Source organism: Panthera pardus, unplaced genomic scaffold (assembly GCF_024362965.1).
Source record: "Panthera pardus isolate Hobbes unplaced genomic scaffold, ASM2436296v1 HiC_scaffold_15, whole genome shotgun sequence".
Classification (NCBI taxonomy): Eukaryota; Metazoa; Chordata; class Mammalia; order Carnivora; family Felidae; genus Panthera; species Panthera pardus.
In genome coordinates, this window is record NW_026526710.1 from 27,715,220 (window position 1) to 27,729,388 (window position 14,169).

The 14,169-nt window shown below is 40.0% G+C and overlaps 1 protein-coding gene across 10 annotated transcripts in view; it reads right to left on the reverse strand.

Moving 5' to 3' along the window:
* The window catches only part of PIEZO2 (piezo type mechanosensitive ion channel component 2), a 468,071-nt gene that overhangs the window by 61,070 nt on the left and 392,832 nt on the right, over window positions 1–14,169 (reverse strand). For 7 of the 10 annotated variants that reach the window (XM_053902383.1, XM_053902382.1, XM_053902379.1 and 4 more), the window contains 6 exons: window positions 13,610–13,699; window positions 11,432–11,553; window positions 10,271–10,342; window positions 5,554–5,660; window positions 4,176–4,274; window positions 35–149 (listed from right to left, as the gene is read on the reverse strand). In XM_053902383.1, the coding sequence (XP_053758358.1) occupies window positions 35–149; window positions 4,176–4,274; window positions 5,554–5,660; window positions 10,271–10,342; window positions 11,432–11,553; window positions 13,610–13,699 (605 nt within the window). The remainder of the gene's footprint in view (window positions 1–34; window positions 150–4,175; window positions 4,275–5,553; window positions 5,661–10,270; window positions 10,343–11,431; window positions 11,554–13,609; window positions 13,700–14,169) is intronic. The other 3 variants (XM_053902381.1, XM_053902385.1, XM_053902386.1) reach the window with 1 other exon arrangement.

A 14,169-nucleotide genomic window follows, 5' to 3' on the forward strand; every position in this document is an offset into this window, starting at 1 on the left:
TGCTGGCTGGGCCCTGCGCTCACTCAACACTCACCATCCCCAGATCCTTTTCTCCTTCTTTTCTGTTCTTCTCTTGCAGACCTTTTTTTCTCTTTGCGCCTCTGTCGGAGTGCTGTTTTAGGGTCCGTGATCCAGGCTTGATAAACAAACTGAAGGGAGAAAATTAAATTATTTTCTGCCTTTTTAATATTTAAATGAAAAGAAAAGGGACCAACACCAAGCTTCCTGACTTTTGGAAATATATACATATTTTTCTGCCAGCACAAACTAAATCTTCTGCTCCCACATCCCTCAGTATTCTCAGTTGACCTGTGCTATTTCCATGATCATGAAATAAAATATGAAAACAGATGTTGTAGGAGTGTATTTCATTTGGTATCACAGTCAGGAGATACTTTGGGTGACCATCATTCCCCCCAAGTCCCCATGTACCACCACCACTTGTGACAGTGACTGACTCTTTTGTATTACACACAATAGGAATAAGCTGGACCTCTTGCTAAGTGTCACTGGAGTGGTTTTCTCCCCTCACTAATAAACTTTGAGTCAAAAACAAAACATCGTTTACTCATTTACTTTGGGAAAAGAGTTTAGTACATCTGATGCTCTCCCTTGTGAAAAAGAGCTATGACCAGCAACTTGAGAAAGGGTTCTGTAGACTGATTAGTATTTGGAAAGGAAAAATGATTGCGCTATTAAGGTTACAGAGTTATTCCAGAATGTTCTGGAAGGAAAACTGTGGTGACCTTGGTTGCCTTTTGTCATTTTCATTCAAGAGCTGAAAACGGTTACGTTAATATGATAAAACCGATAACCACCGCAGAGCAATGTTGAACAGTCCACCCACCAATAGTCTCCCAAATCATGCAGAAGGAACAAAAAGAAAACCCTGGTAAACAAAGTCAGCCATCTGTAATCACGAAGCCAAGCAGGCATGCTCCTCATGCACCCACAAAGCCACCTGGGTCTCAGGGAAGCTGGGTTTTCTATTATGATGTTCAAGTTGGAGGGCTGTTTTGTGGGGGCACTTTGTAAACCCAGACACTTTCACTGTACTCTGTATGACTTTCAGATTTCAGGAATCCTTGGAAAACACAGTGTAAGCAAACCACAGGCATTGTGAGGTCAGTAAAAATAAAAAGGGACCCAACTTTTTGATGTACGGAAGTGTAAAAGTCATGGGTGACTAAGGAAGAGAATTTCTTTTTTCCCAATGGTAGAAATCTGAATCTAATGGCAACTAACACAAGTGTAACATCTGTATTGTTTCTGAATAATAATAAATCCAAGAGGCAAAAAATAATCCTATTTTCTGCCAAAAATGTATTTTGAGAAATGAGAAATGAACTGACACTGGACAAAGAAGGACCACATGAAGGAATTTATGGTAGATGTTTACTAAGCATGCTACTTGGGAACTCTATCAAGAATATCTTTGGGGGTGCCTCGGTGGCCCAGTTGATTAAGTATCCAATTCCGGTTCAGGTCATGATCTCGTGGTTCGTGAATTCAAACCCCCTGTTGGGCTCTGTGCTGACAGCTCAGATCCTGGAGCCTGCTTCGGGTTCTGTGTCTCCCTCTCTCTGCCCCTCTCCTGTTCATGCTCTGTCTCTGTCTCTGTCTCTCTCTCAAAAATAAACATTAAAAAAAATTAAAAAAGAAGAAAGAATATCTTTGCCAAATATGTAAGTTCCCTTGCTTATTAAACCTGTCACCTACCAAAAAGAATATCTTTGAGGTTTAGTAAATTAATAAGCAAATTGCTTCCACAAAATACTGATTCTTTAAAAAAAATCTGAACTGCTAGATGCAAGAAATTTTCAGGTTTAAGAGCAACATACGGTGACATTTTCTTTAAAAAAAAATGGGTGATGACCATATTGCTTTTAGATAATGCCAGAATCCCCAAGATAGAAAATAAAAGAGTAATTCAGGGTTTGTGAATGCATTAAGTATACAAGTTGGAGGAATTCTTTTATACTGGAGAAAAATGGGGAGGGAGGGTGAGAAGGAGAGAGACAAGGGCCATTTAGGACAGAATTGCAGAACTCTTGTAGATGGGGGAGTATCATTAGGATTTTGCCTTATTGGGGCACCTGGGTGGCTCCGTTGGTTAAGCGTCAGACTCTTGGTTTGGGCTTGGGTCATGACCTCATGGTTTGTGAGTTTGAGCCCCTGCATCAGGTCTGTGCTTGGGATTCTCTCTCTTCCTCTCTCTGCCCTTACCCCACTTTTTCTCTCCCTCTACTTTTCTCTCAGAATAAACATAAAAAAAATTAAAAAAAAAGATTTTGCCTTATTAAAAGGAAACTCCTGGTTCTACCTATAATCCCAAATGACGAAGCTTTCTCACTAAGATGAGAATTTACATAATTCAAAGAAGGGGGAAAAAGAGAGGGGAAGAAAATCTTATGAGGAGTCCCTATTTGTAGGTAAATTATCTTAATGTTGACATTTGGAGCTACAAACTCGGTATAGTGCCAGGAACATTTGATAGAGGGTCAGTCTGTTTCAGGAAATGGTGATGACAAAGTAGGAGGAAAAATCCCAATTCTTATTGAGTGGAGAAATGGAAGTTTCTTACTGAAACTTCTCAATTCTCACATTGCAGCCATAACCACTGTTCAAGTTCATGGGACACCCACACCACTAACCATAAGTACAAAAAATACAAGAAAATGTCCATAAATGACCTTTGGTTTCTTCAAATTGCCATTATTAGTCTGTATTCTCAACATTATCTTAAATTCTAGTTACTTATTTATTCATTCATTCATTCATTTATTCACTCACTTACTTTATCCTAAATTTTATCTTAAGTTTTATCATATGATTTTTATCTTAAGCTTATCTTACCTAGTGGGGGGGGGGAATGAGATTCATTTTCCTGAAAATGTACTATGCAAAAAGCATTTAATTTTTCAAACAGGAGAGGACTTTATTGAAGCGAATGGAGATCCTTAACGGAAATTGGTTAAATTTAATAAACTGTCCTTTGATTCATGTGTAACCCAGGACTTTCTTTATGTTGTCTGAAAGAAGTTGTTTTGTTTCTTGTTTTTGTTTTTAAAGTAAGATGGGGATAATTACATTGCAATCTTTCACATAAATTCTTAAATATGAATGGAGAGACTTATATGGTAGTCATAAAAGAGAAAAGAAAAAGAATCTTAGGGAAGTTAAAACATAGAATATTAAACTAGCAATCAGAACGCTGGCATTTTAAAGATGGGAGGAACCTAGAAGCTTAGACCCTCCTATTCAAGATAGACCCCCAGCTGTCTGTCCCCTGGGAGTTTGAGAGAAATACAGAATTTCAAGGACCTGCTTAATTTCCGTAACCTGCATTTAAATAAGGTCCCAGGTAAAATGGGAGAAGCGCTGGTCCCCCTCACTATCCAAACATTTGCTTAACACATGAGCATAAAGACCTGAGAGTTTAAGTGCCTGCCCAGACTAAGTGCACAGAACCAGCTTTCTATAAAGTACATGAACAGTAATTCATTATTTATGATTTTCAATAATGGGTGGCTACCGCCCAGGTAGCTGGATACTTTCTGCTGTGCATTAGGTTAATTGACAAATAGCCTCTTCGCAGTTTATCTCGCACTCTCTCTGGTGACATGGGTGTGAGAAACTCCACAGACCGTACATGGCAGCACGGTCTTGTGAGGAATTGTACCAAAGGCAGGATAGTAAAACGGAAGACGATATCCAATTGAGGGAAGATGGAGACTTGAAAGGGAAGCCAACAAGAAGGTGGAGAAAAATGAGTCTTCTATTACCTTGGTCATAATTTTACCAGCTTTCTGAGAACGATTATCACACATTTTACACATCATGACTGACGCATGCAACCAGATGTGACCCTTTTCAAATGAGATGTGACGTAGGCCAAACTACAAGAAGGACAGAGTAGATACGTATCTGCATTTTCTCTCTCTATGTCTCGATAGGCTCTCGTGTCAACTGAAGAACAAGAATGAAATAGTAAGAAATTTGGCTTCTCAAAACTCTCCTTGGAAATGTTTCCCTAATATTTTAAGTTCTTATACTTCCTCCGTTGTACGACCTATAGAGCAGGGAAAATGCAGATGGAGGCGACAGGGATCTGCTTGTCTAAATTTCTACAGAGCGGAGGGTCACACACCACACGTCAGTGAAACATCAAATACCTTTGCAGCTCTGATTAAATACTGAAGAATAGTTTTGGGAAGTTTAATGACAGACTTTGGCAAGGCTAAAATGGCCGACGCAAACTTCCCAATAGCTCTCTACAAAGAAGGACAAAGTGAGAGTGATTAGTAGAAAAACATCAAAGACTAACAATTTTACATATGACGTCAGTATGAATTTGTCTCTACAGTTACATCAGCTAGGTTAAAACGTGCCCCATCACTGAAGCTGGAACAAATGTGCTTTGCTTGTCGGTTCGGAATAGGAAAATAGTCAGCCATTGCATGTAATCCATAAACACGGTGAGGAATGTTCTCTTCTTGGCTGAATGAGTGATGGTTATAAGGAAACTCATGAGAATAAAGATACACACGTCAGGTCATCGGTATTTGACGAGCCAGCCACGCGCACAGACACCATCTTTAAGAGACACAACTCAAGTAGCGATGGGGCCAGCGAGGAAGCATCAGAGCAAGGTGACTCCATAAATAATTTAGTTCTTCAATGTTGTTGGGAATACAGGGGTGGATGTAACCCTGCAGCTTGAGGAGACCCGGTCAGCAAAGTGACAAAGACCTTTTCATGGACACATCATGTGGCTTGATGGGTATCGCTCCATATGTCTTGGATTGTAATGAACGGGAAAGAACAGTCCTCATAAGTGACTCTTTGGTAAAAGAAATATATGCCAAGCTTTCACCCCATGTGTAACTCTACTGACAAGTCCTCATCGCTAACAAGCATTGCTTAGACAATCACTGGGTACACCGTATTAGGCTGGTGAGCTATGTCACCAAGAATGAGGTGGCACATTCTGAGAAGGAAAGGCAGCTAAGATGAAAAAATCAGGACTGTGCTGGCTGTTTTCATGACTGCAGTACAGTCTCAAACCTTTGACAACACAAATGAAATGGATTTGCAAAATCTGAGGTAACATGAAGTGGCCGTTGGTTTCAAAACAAAGCAAGTGCTTTATTTTTATGATCAACTATTTCACGTCTCAAAGTGGGAAGTCTGCTCAAGCAATCCAGAGCAATGCCAGAGAAGTCTTCTTCACCTTCTACTTGTAACAGAAAAATAAAGTTCACCCAGGGAAGCTTTATTTTTGGTTTATAGCATCAGAAGGGTTTTTGATGAACGGGAGCAAACACCTGGTGGGAACAGTGTTCTTGAATGGCAGGAATTACACCGAAGCTGAGGGCAAGCAGCGTTACAGTTTAATGAGGGATGGATGATTTCAGGTGGAAATTAGAAGCTTCTGGAAGCTATAACACACGTGAACATGGCAGAAGAAGTCTAGGCCTGCATTCAAGGTCTGTCGGAAAGAAAAGCCCTTCAACCAGCAAAGGGCATGGTTTTCCCAACCCCCAGAATTACCTGGAAAGCGGACCTTCTCGGAGGTTCTTCATCTTCCTTTTTCAGTTCTTCCTCTTCCTCCTCTTCACTATCCGTTTCAAACAAATAATAATCTCCACTCCTGACCACTAAGCAAAACAAAATATTTACTTATTTCTTGCAAGAGAGATGAGATCATTAAGGGCTTATTAGTGAACTGCCCCCCCCACCGATATACACATTGTCCACAAAAGACCAGCAAGAGATGTTGGCAGGGGGGGAAAAACAAGAGATGAAGAGAACTCATTCTGGGCTAACACTACATGGTGTTGGTGTGGCCGGGTCTACAGAGCATGAGGCCTTGTCTATGCCATGTAAGAAAACTGGCCACTGCTGGGTTCATCTGATATTCTCTTCCTTCTTCGTTGTAAATTTTACACAGATAACACCGGATCAACTCTGCAGCAACCAGTTTTGTTACCAAGATGGCCAAAATAGTGGATGGAAAATGGTTACAGTTTCACAACTCAGACCAGTCGGCAATTTGGGTCCTTTAGACGAGGCCAAAGTGAAGTAGAGGATTTGGTGTTGTCTGAATGGGTCCGGCGTGTGGTAGAGACGCCAATTAGGCTGATTCAGGACCAAGAATCGGCATCACCGACTTCGACTTCACTTTACACTCTGCAGACCTGGCTGCTCCGCATATGACACAGGGGACAGAGCATACATGGCAAGACATTTGAAAGAGTTAAACAAACACAAAAACCATCCCCCCCCCCCCCAACACACACACGCATTGCCACAAGGAGGAAATGGGCAGGTAACATTAAAAAAACAAAACAAAACAAAAAAAACAACTACAAAAACAGCACCACCACCACCACTCTGGCTGTTTCTACACGTAGCACGGGACAGACTGAGGCACGGCAGACATGGCCGATATGGTTTAGCGCTGTTGGGCTTCTGGTCAACAAGGAACTCCGGCTGCTCACTGAAATGTGAGGAGAACCATACTGACCAGAAGACACAAAGCACAGACGGTCTGGATTGTCCGTGCCTTGCCTTGCCTGATCTTCTCCCTGCAAGAACATATTGCTGTGTTAAAAGGAGCAGAGGAAGCTGAAATGTCCAGAGACTTAAAGAAATTTGAGAATCCCATCTTTGTCGGCTTGAGCGTTACGTTAAGTTTATCAGAGAAAAGAGACCCAGCGTACGTATTGCCGATGCTACAAGAACTGTACCATCATTGCGGGGGAAAAACATAGTAGCACTTTCAAGGTACATTCAAGTTTTCAAATGCTGAGGTGTCTTTTGGACGACATAACATGATGTCTTCCGTGATCTTTTGGATTCGTGCGTTGTAAGGTAATGGAACACCTTGGCTTGTTTAAAATTAGTTGCGTGACCATCACTAAACATGGCCAGAAGGTAGGTAATTTTGCCCATCGGTTTCAGACCGTATCTGAAGCCTCCATCCGTGAAGTTGCACACGGAATGAATTGGGCCTTATATCCTTGAACAGAAGCACTGTAGTTTGTTATTTTTATTTTGAAGAAAGAACCAGGCCCAGAGTACTGGGTCCGGGCCTGAGGGAATAAATGCAATACAACAGAAGGTAAGAATAAGCAAGAACAAACCAAAGTCACAGCATTACGTTTGACAGTGAGGAAGACCATTAAAGTAATGCCTTCAAGTAAGCTCAGACATTTGCAGGAAAGTTACATGGACTCTATGTCACATGGTCATTTGGTAAAAAACAGAATATTACAGGATTGAGCATTTTACCCTCATTATAGGCTCTAAAATCAACAATAGCTTCAACTGTATTCAATCATACCTTCTGTGACTTTTACTCGTGTGGCCACAGTGAGCCCAAACGGTTTTCTTCTCAAGCAGTCACAACACCGATTTGATCATTTTAAAAAAACAAACTATCAATTTGTATGCGAGAAGTAGAATTGACACGTTAAAACAAAGAAGGAAATGCTTAGGAAAATCCCCTATTCGTTTATGAAATGTTACTGAGATAAAAGTACGAAAACAACAGAGTGTTTTCTTCGGTGCTATCTGCTAATAATAAGGAGAGAAGCTCTTACATACACATTTGTTAGTTCAGAGAGCGATCCTGCCCCCAGCCTGTGTCCAGAAACATGTGGATATTGATGTGATTGCTGAACTGAGTGCGAAAATAACTTTTAAAACCTACCACCTGTATCCCCAGAAGCCCGGACCTCTGTTTCAGATATTTAACAATAAAGTGAGGCTTGTCATTACTTTAGGAAGGTACTGAATTGGCATGGAGGCATACTACCTTGGAATGGAAGGTATCATTGAACAGCAATAATGCAATCGCATGTGTGCACATAGGTGTGGAAGTGGAAGATTGGCCACCTACAGACTATGTTAAGATCTTGACTGCTTGCCAGTATTATGAACAACTTGGCCATATCACTGTATCATCTGTCGACTTACACAAGGGTATTCAACTACATGTATTCTCACACTCCGCACCTGTAAGGAACCATCTAGGCAAAAGCCCAGTGACTCAAGAGATTGAAGTAAGGGCTTTTAATAAAGTGCTTCCAGATCTAAAGATAACTTTTGGAACTCATCATGGCCTAAGAAATAATCCACAGAGTCATTCCTTTCCTTTCCTCATGAGCTGGTAAAAGGAAATGTATTTTGCGGAAAAATTTTAACACCACGGTCAGAATCTGATTCCAAACCATGAATTACACACATTCCTGCATTATTGCACCAAGAGGTGTTGTAACAAGGCACATTTAATTTAATACCAGTCTTCAAGAACTTGATATAATGAGGGTGAAATGAATCAGAAAACTAAAGTCAATAACCTTCATAAGCAGTTCTTTTTCAGTTATTATCAACTTGTAAGATGATTATCGAAGACCATATCCAATTCCTTCCAAAATTCAATGTTTAGACGAGAAAAGGAAAGACAACTACAATTGCAACGGGAATTTACCCCAGGTGAGAGAGAAAACATTCAGTAGGACACAATGTCGAAATGGATAGGTCTGTCTAAACTAGCAAAGGGCCCTTTACAAACAGAAAGATAAGCACAGTTTTCTTGTGACTTGATAGAAACAGGCTTACAGTGTGCTGCATTATTGGATCGTTAGCATGACGAACATGCCAATGAACAAAAGATTCAAGAGTCACACAGAATTTCGATGTGAATCTTTGTCTTTTGACTTGGCAGCAGGTGAAACAAAACTCATTGAAAATCATGTTTTTTTTCCCCTCACATAATGCTATAAATTCAATGTTTGGGATTAAATTTAGTATCATTCAGGCGTGTTGAGCAAATTTTGAATTAATACTTCCTTAAATTGGCTTGCTGATTTTAGAAAGTTAAAATTTCTTTGGGGTGAGAGAAGCCAACACTATATCTCAGAGACACGAAGAATCAGGCACGGCAAAACATTCTGATCAACTTGATTTTCTAGTGATTCTGAAGATCCCGTCAGTAGAGTCTCTCCCGCCATCGTGCGACACTGTGGGCCTCAGTGATAGTCCCTGTCTGATCACATTAGCTGAAGTTATTAAGCCACAGGATAAGGCATAAAGGCCTGAAGGTATTATTAGTAATTTGCAACATAATGAATAATTATTCAATACTTGAACAAACGCAAGGAGGGTCAGACTGAAATGGATCATTCCATTCTAAGACCGTCCACTGGCCAATCGTGAGTGATATTTCCTTTGCTAAGCAGAACAAATATAGCCACTGAGTTCCATAATTCCTCATCCCTTTTTTCCTGTTTTTAAAGTTTATTTATTTTGAGAGAGAGAGGAAGAGAGAACAATAGCAGGGGAGGGGCAGAGAGAGAGGGAGGGACAGAATCCCAAGCAGGCTCCCCACTCTGCGCTGAGCCTGACACAGGGCTCGATCCCACGACTGTGAAATCATGACCACGACTGAGATCGTGACCTGAGCTGAAATCAACAGTCGGAGGATGCTTAACCAACTGAGCCACCCAGGCGCCACCCCCCTCATTTCTTTTAATGATCAGGAGGGAAACTTTAATTCTATGTGGCCATGAAGCTCTGCTTTTCAAAAACTGTTGTCCACCTCTACTCTGAATTGGTCATGGCTGGTGGCTCTACAGCCATGCCACATGCTAGGCTTCGAATGTGGAATGTAGTACGAGAGCCTTTCGAAACTGGGGCAGAGGCAGAATGAGAAAGTGAACACATTTTAAGTTAGCCTCACCTTTATATTCAATAAATTGCCAAAAGACCTTACATGCAAATAAAATCAAAGCTCTGGGAAGAAGGGGGAAGAGAGACTCATCGGCATCCATGTCTAGTGCCTTACAAAGAGGGTCACAAACACTTTGAACTTAGTGAGTATCCTCCCAGGGGGAGCCAAAACTCATGTTCAATAAGGGTTTTCAGTTACAAGACAAATACGTATCAGCAGTGCTCTGGACCTCAGAATTAGATAAAAAGGTAGCAATTCTTCGCTTTCTGAGCCCCTAGGATGCTCAGGCATGTGTCAGCCACATGTGGGGCTTTCTTCAGACAGCATGGTAATCAGCTGATTTCTCTGGAAGGTTCCATCACCAGGGCCCAGAGACCCATTTCCATGAAAATTTTCCTACACTCTGACCCCCTATCAAGTCACAAGGATCAAACCATGCATGGAACACACAGGTCATGGGGACGCCTGAATTCTGGTCAAGGATATAAGGGTTAGAATCGATGAAATTGTAAGAGGATCAAGAAAACCTACTGGAAGCATGATCAACCCAAGGCCGCCACCACTGCTTTTTTTTGCCCTTGGCTTTCTGTTTGTCTGCTTCTCCTAAAATAAAATATGTCCAAATATTAATTCTTATGAAGTGAGAAAACAAATTTTGAAAACCACGCTTTAACAACTCAAATGTCAAAATCTAGGTAAGTTGCAAAAGTACATCAGACGTCAGGGAAAGAAACTATATCAAATCTGAAATGTTTACACGCATGAGCAGTCGATTTCACAAGGCAAATACTAAGTGTTCTATGAACATTATTATGCCACATTTTTGCTTTCTTTTTAGTAATAGAGTGCATATAAAGAAATATAAAAAAGAAGGTTAGCTCTCAAAAAGGCATCGCACATTGAATTTTCTGGTGAATTAACAGAAAAGAAGCATCACCTAAACTTTATAAAACAATATAGTGGCAGATAATTTGTGAAGATGCATATATTCCAATAACCAGGAGTTTCCTTGTGATTATTTTCATGCATGGTTGGAAAAATACAAATTTATTGGTTATTAAATAGGTGCTATATATTAGAAAACACCGTGTATTATTTTGCCATTCCCCTTCAAATAGAAAAGCATGCAAACTTCTATTAGAAGACCTTTTAAACTTAATTGGATATAGTAAATCTGCAGATATACTACAGATATAATAATGTATATTTCATTTTAGACTTCATTGGAACAGACAATAATTGAAGGATACTTAACTACCATTATTCAGATACCACATAAAATATGCATACATATTTCATTTTTGTATAACATTTATAGAAATCAAAGACAATAGACTGTGTACCTAAAATATCTAAAATATTTTCCCTAAAGGAATAAATTAAGCAAATTCATTCTCATTTTCTTCAGAAACACATCTCTGTGAGACAGAAGCTAGGCTATGTGTTGATTAAAGTCATTGTGCTGAAGAAGAGATACTCATAAAGTCACAGAGTCATTACATATGTACTTTGTGAAATAAATACATGTATCCCACTCACAATCAGAAGGTAAAACTTGCTGAGTTAAAAAAAAAAATACAAACATGCATAATACCGGCAGAGTAAAAGTAATGTTATTTTACAGCCCTAGCCCTTATCATGCTATTATTCAATGCCAAGCTACTTGAACAAGAGGGAAACATCTCGACATACTTTCGTCATCCTCTTCAGAGAGTTTTTGGATGTCTTGGCCTTCCCCTGATTCCTGGGTCAAGCTCAGCATCCTCTCCTTACCCTTTTTGTATTTCTGTTGCCTGGCTTTGATGCGATCCATCCTATAAGATAAAGTAGCAGCAGCAATGCCAAGAACACACCCACAGTTACCACATGATCAGTTTGGGTTTCCACCTGTATGTATGTGGGTAAAATCACAAAGTGGTCAATATTTGGGACTTTTGAATGTTTTTTTTTTTTTATTGGCAACAAGCATCTTCTTGGGGGACAATATATACATGTCTACACACACATATATGTGTATATGTATGTATACATATATGTATGTATATATATGTGTCTCCCCACATCTCCCTGTTATTTTGCTCTACACAGATGCTGGTCTTAATAATATGATCACAATTATGCTAAAGTTTGGTACACAGTACTTTATGTCCACCTACACCTTGTACCAAAGGCATTTTGAACACACTAGATGATGAAATGGAAGTCCTTTATTCTTCCAGATTTTGCAATTTTTAAAAATTGATACCCGTGTGTCTCACATAGTTGTGAAAATCAAATGAAAAGGTATGTAAGTGTGAGGACTATTTTGTAAAAAGCATGTTGCTCTTCAGACGCTCTTAAGTATTCTATCAGACCACGTGACTCTTCTCTATCTCAAACCTAATCTCCTATTGGTTCTGGAAAGATGTATTATTGCATCTTTAATTACTGAGTTAGAGCCTTTTATTTTGTCTGCTTAATTGGGAAGTCCAACTATTCAGAAACTGCAGTGCTGAACTCTGTTTCCCAGACCTGTCCTCCTGCAGTGTTTCAGTTCTTAAGTTTCTTAAAATTCTGGATACGTTGCTCAAGTTTTTAAGCTGGTTTCTGCTTCCTGCAACTTATACAGCACTTTTAGCTTCTCTTTGGCAATGATCAGTACCTACATTCTTTTATATTCTGACTTTCTGTCACTTAAGAGGATGCATTCTTAAAGCAAATGGAAAAATTCAGTAAAGTGAATGATAGTAACAGGTTTCCCCTATAGGTAATTAGGAACTCATTCTACATGTGGGTCCAAATTTATTATTTCTCTGACCTGATGACTAGAGACCACAATGGCAACAGTTATACCATAACTGTTTATATGACACTTTATGTAACTCATATCGTCAATTGTGGAATAAGCCAGGCAATGGGATGGTGTAATTTATGCTAGCAAACATTTTTGCATGGGGAAAGGAGCTGGGAAATGAGGTCATAAGGGAATTAAGTAGTCTCAGCAAACTTGGGGGATTTTCCTGGTGGGCTGATGGAGTCTCCACTTTCCTGGAGAAAGTGGCTAGGTTTTGAATTCCGTGGCCATCAGCTCTTAAACCTGCCCCCCAAATGAAGAGCTACTAATCCTCGGAAGTGACATTTACTGCTGAAAATTTCACTCCAAGAAAATTCTTTTCAAGGGCCATTTAAAAATTAGCTAATTAATTTTAAAAAGAAATTCTCAAAGCTCTTGAGTGGAGTCAGTCCCTTACTCGACTTCCCCAGAACGCTGCGGCAGAAAACAAGCTCTTGAAGTGAACACAGGGAAACGGGGGTTGTATTTCTAGTACTGCCTCTAGTTTGTTGGGGATTTTAAGTCATCTAATGTCATGGGGCAACAGTTTCTTCCCAAAGAGACTGTATCATACTATCTTTAGAGATCCTTCCAAAGCTAGGACTCTGTATTTATTCCTTTAATCCACAGATATAATGAACATTTGCTCCACCTCAATGGTACTGGCAAAGGCCCTGTCTCATTCATGAACTCTTTTCATCTTTATAAAAACCCAGATATGATTGTGAGCCCTAATTTCAACAGGAAGTTGAAATTCAGAGAATCTGAACGATGTGTGCCAGAGTAAGCAGCTGAACCAAGACTTGACATTGGTCTTATCCAACATGGCTCCCCTTTCTACCACGCTGCAGCCATCTTTCTTTTAAATTACTTCCATTTTCAGTCCAGTGAGCATAAGCTACTGCCATGACACAGAGCAAATACCCAGAAGTTGTAAAAGTTAACACAAATGGGTTTTTCAGGGGATTAAGGGTACCTGGGAGTGGAGAGCCAGCCCAACAGGATCAGGCAAACCAAAATTAAAAGGAAAGGAGAAGAGTGAAATAAAGCCTCCTTACTGCCTCTTCAGTTGATCCATTGATTTTTTCTCTTCCTCAATTCTTGCCTTTACGGCCTTTACAATTGTGGCCTGGAAAAGTTCAGCCCCTCTAGAGAAAAATCAGAAATAGAGAAAAAAATCAGTATTTCTATCCTTTTTACTTACCTTCCCCTGAAAATGATTATGAGGATTAGAAAACATTTCTTTTTAGGTCATTAACTGGATTCTTCTGGCTGGCAGTGGGAGTCTCAAGAGCCCGTGTAGAGGCCCCTTCCCAGTAGATGAACATGGCACAGCCACCTGCGGGAGGGAGTGGGCCTGCTCACAACCACAGAAGGTCAGTAAAACAAAACAAAACAAAACAAAAAAATGGTTTGTGTTTTTCAAGACATTGAAAAGAATGCATCCCTTCAAACCTGTCCCACTGAACCTCGTATCTTAGCAAAGCATTACTCACCTGACCTTATTATATATAATGTTGCCCCATGAGGGACCATTTGCAAGGAGGAGTGAGTTCAGATTACTATCCTACTCAATGAGCAGAAGCAGGTATGGAGTGAGTTGGGCTAAGGAAATAGG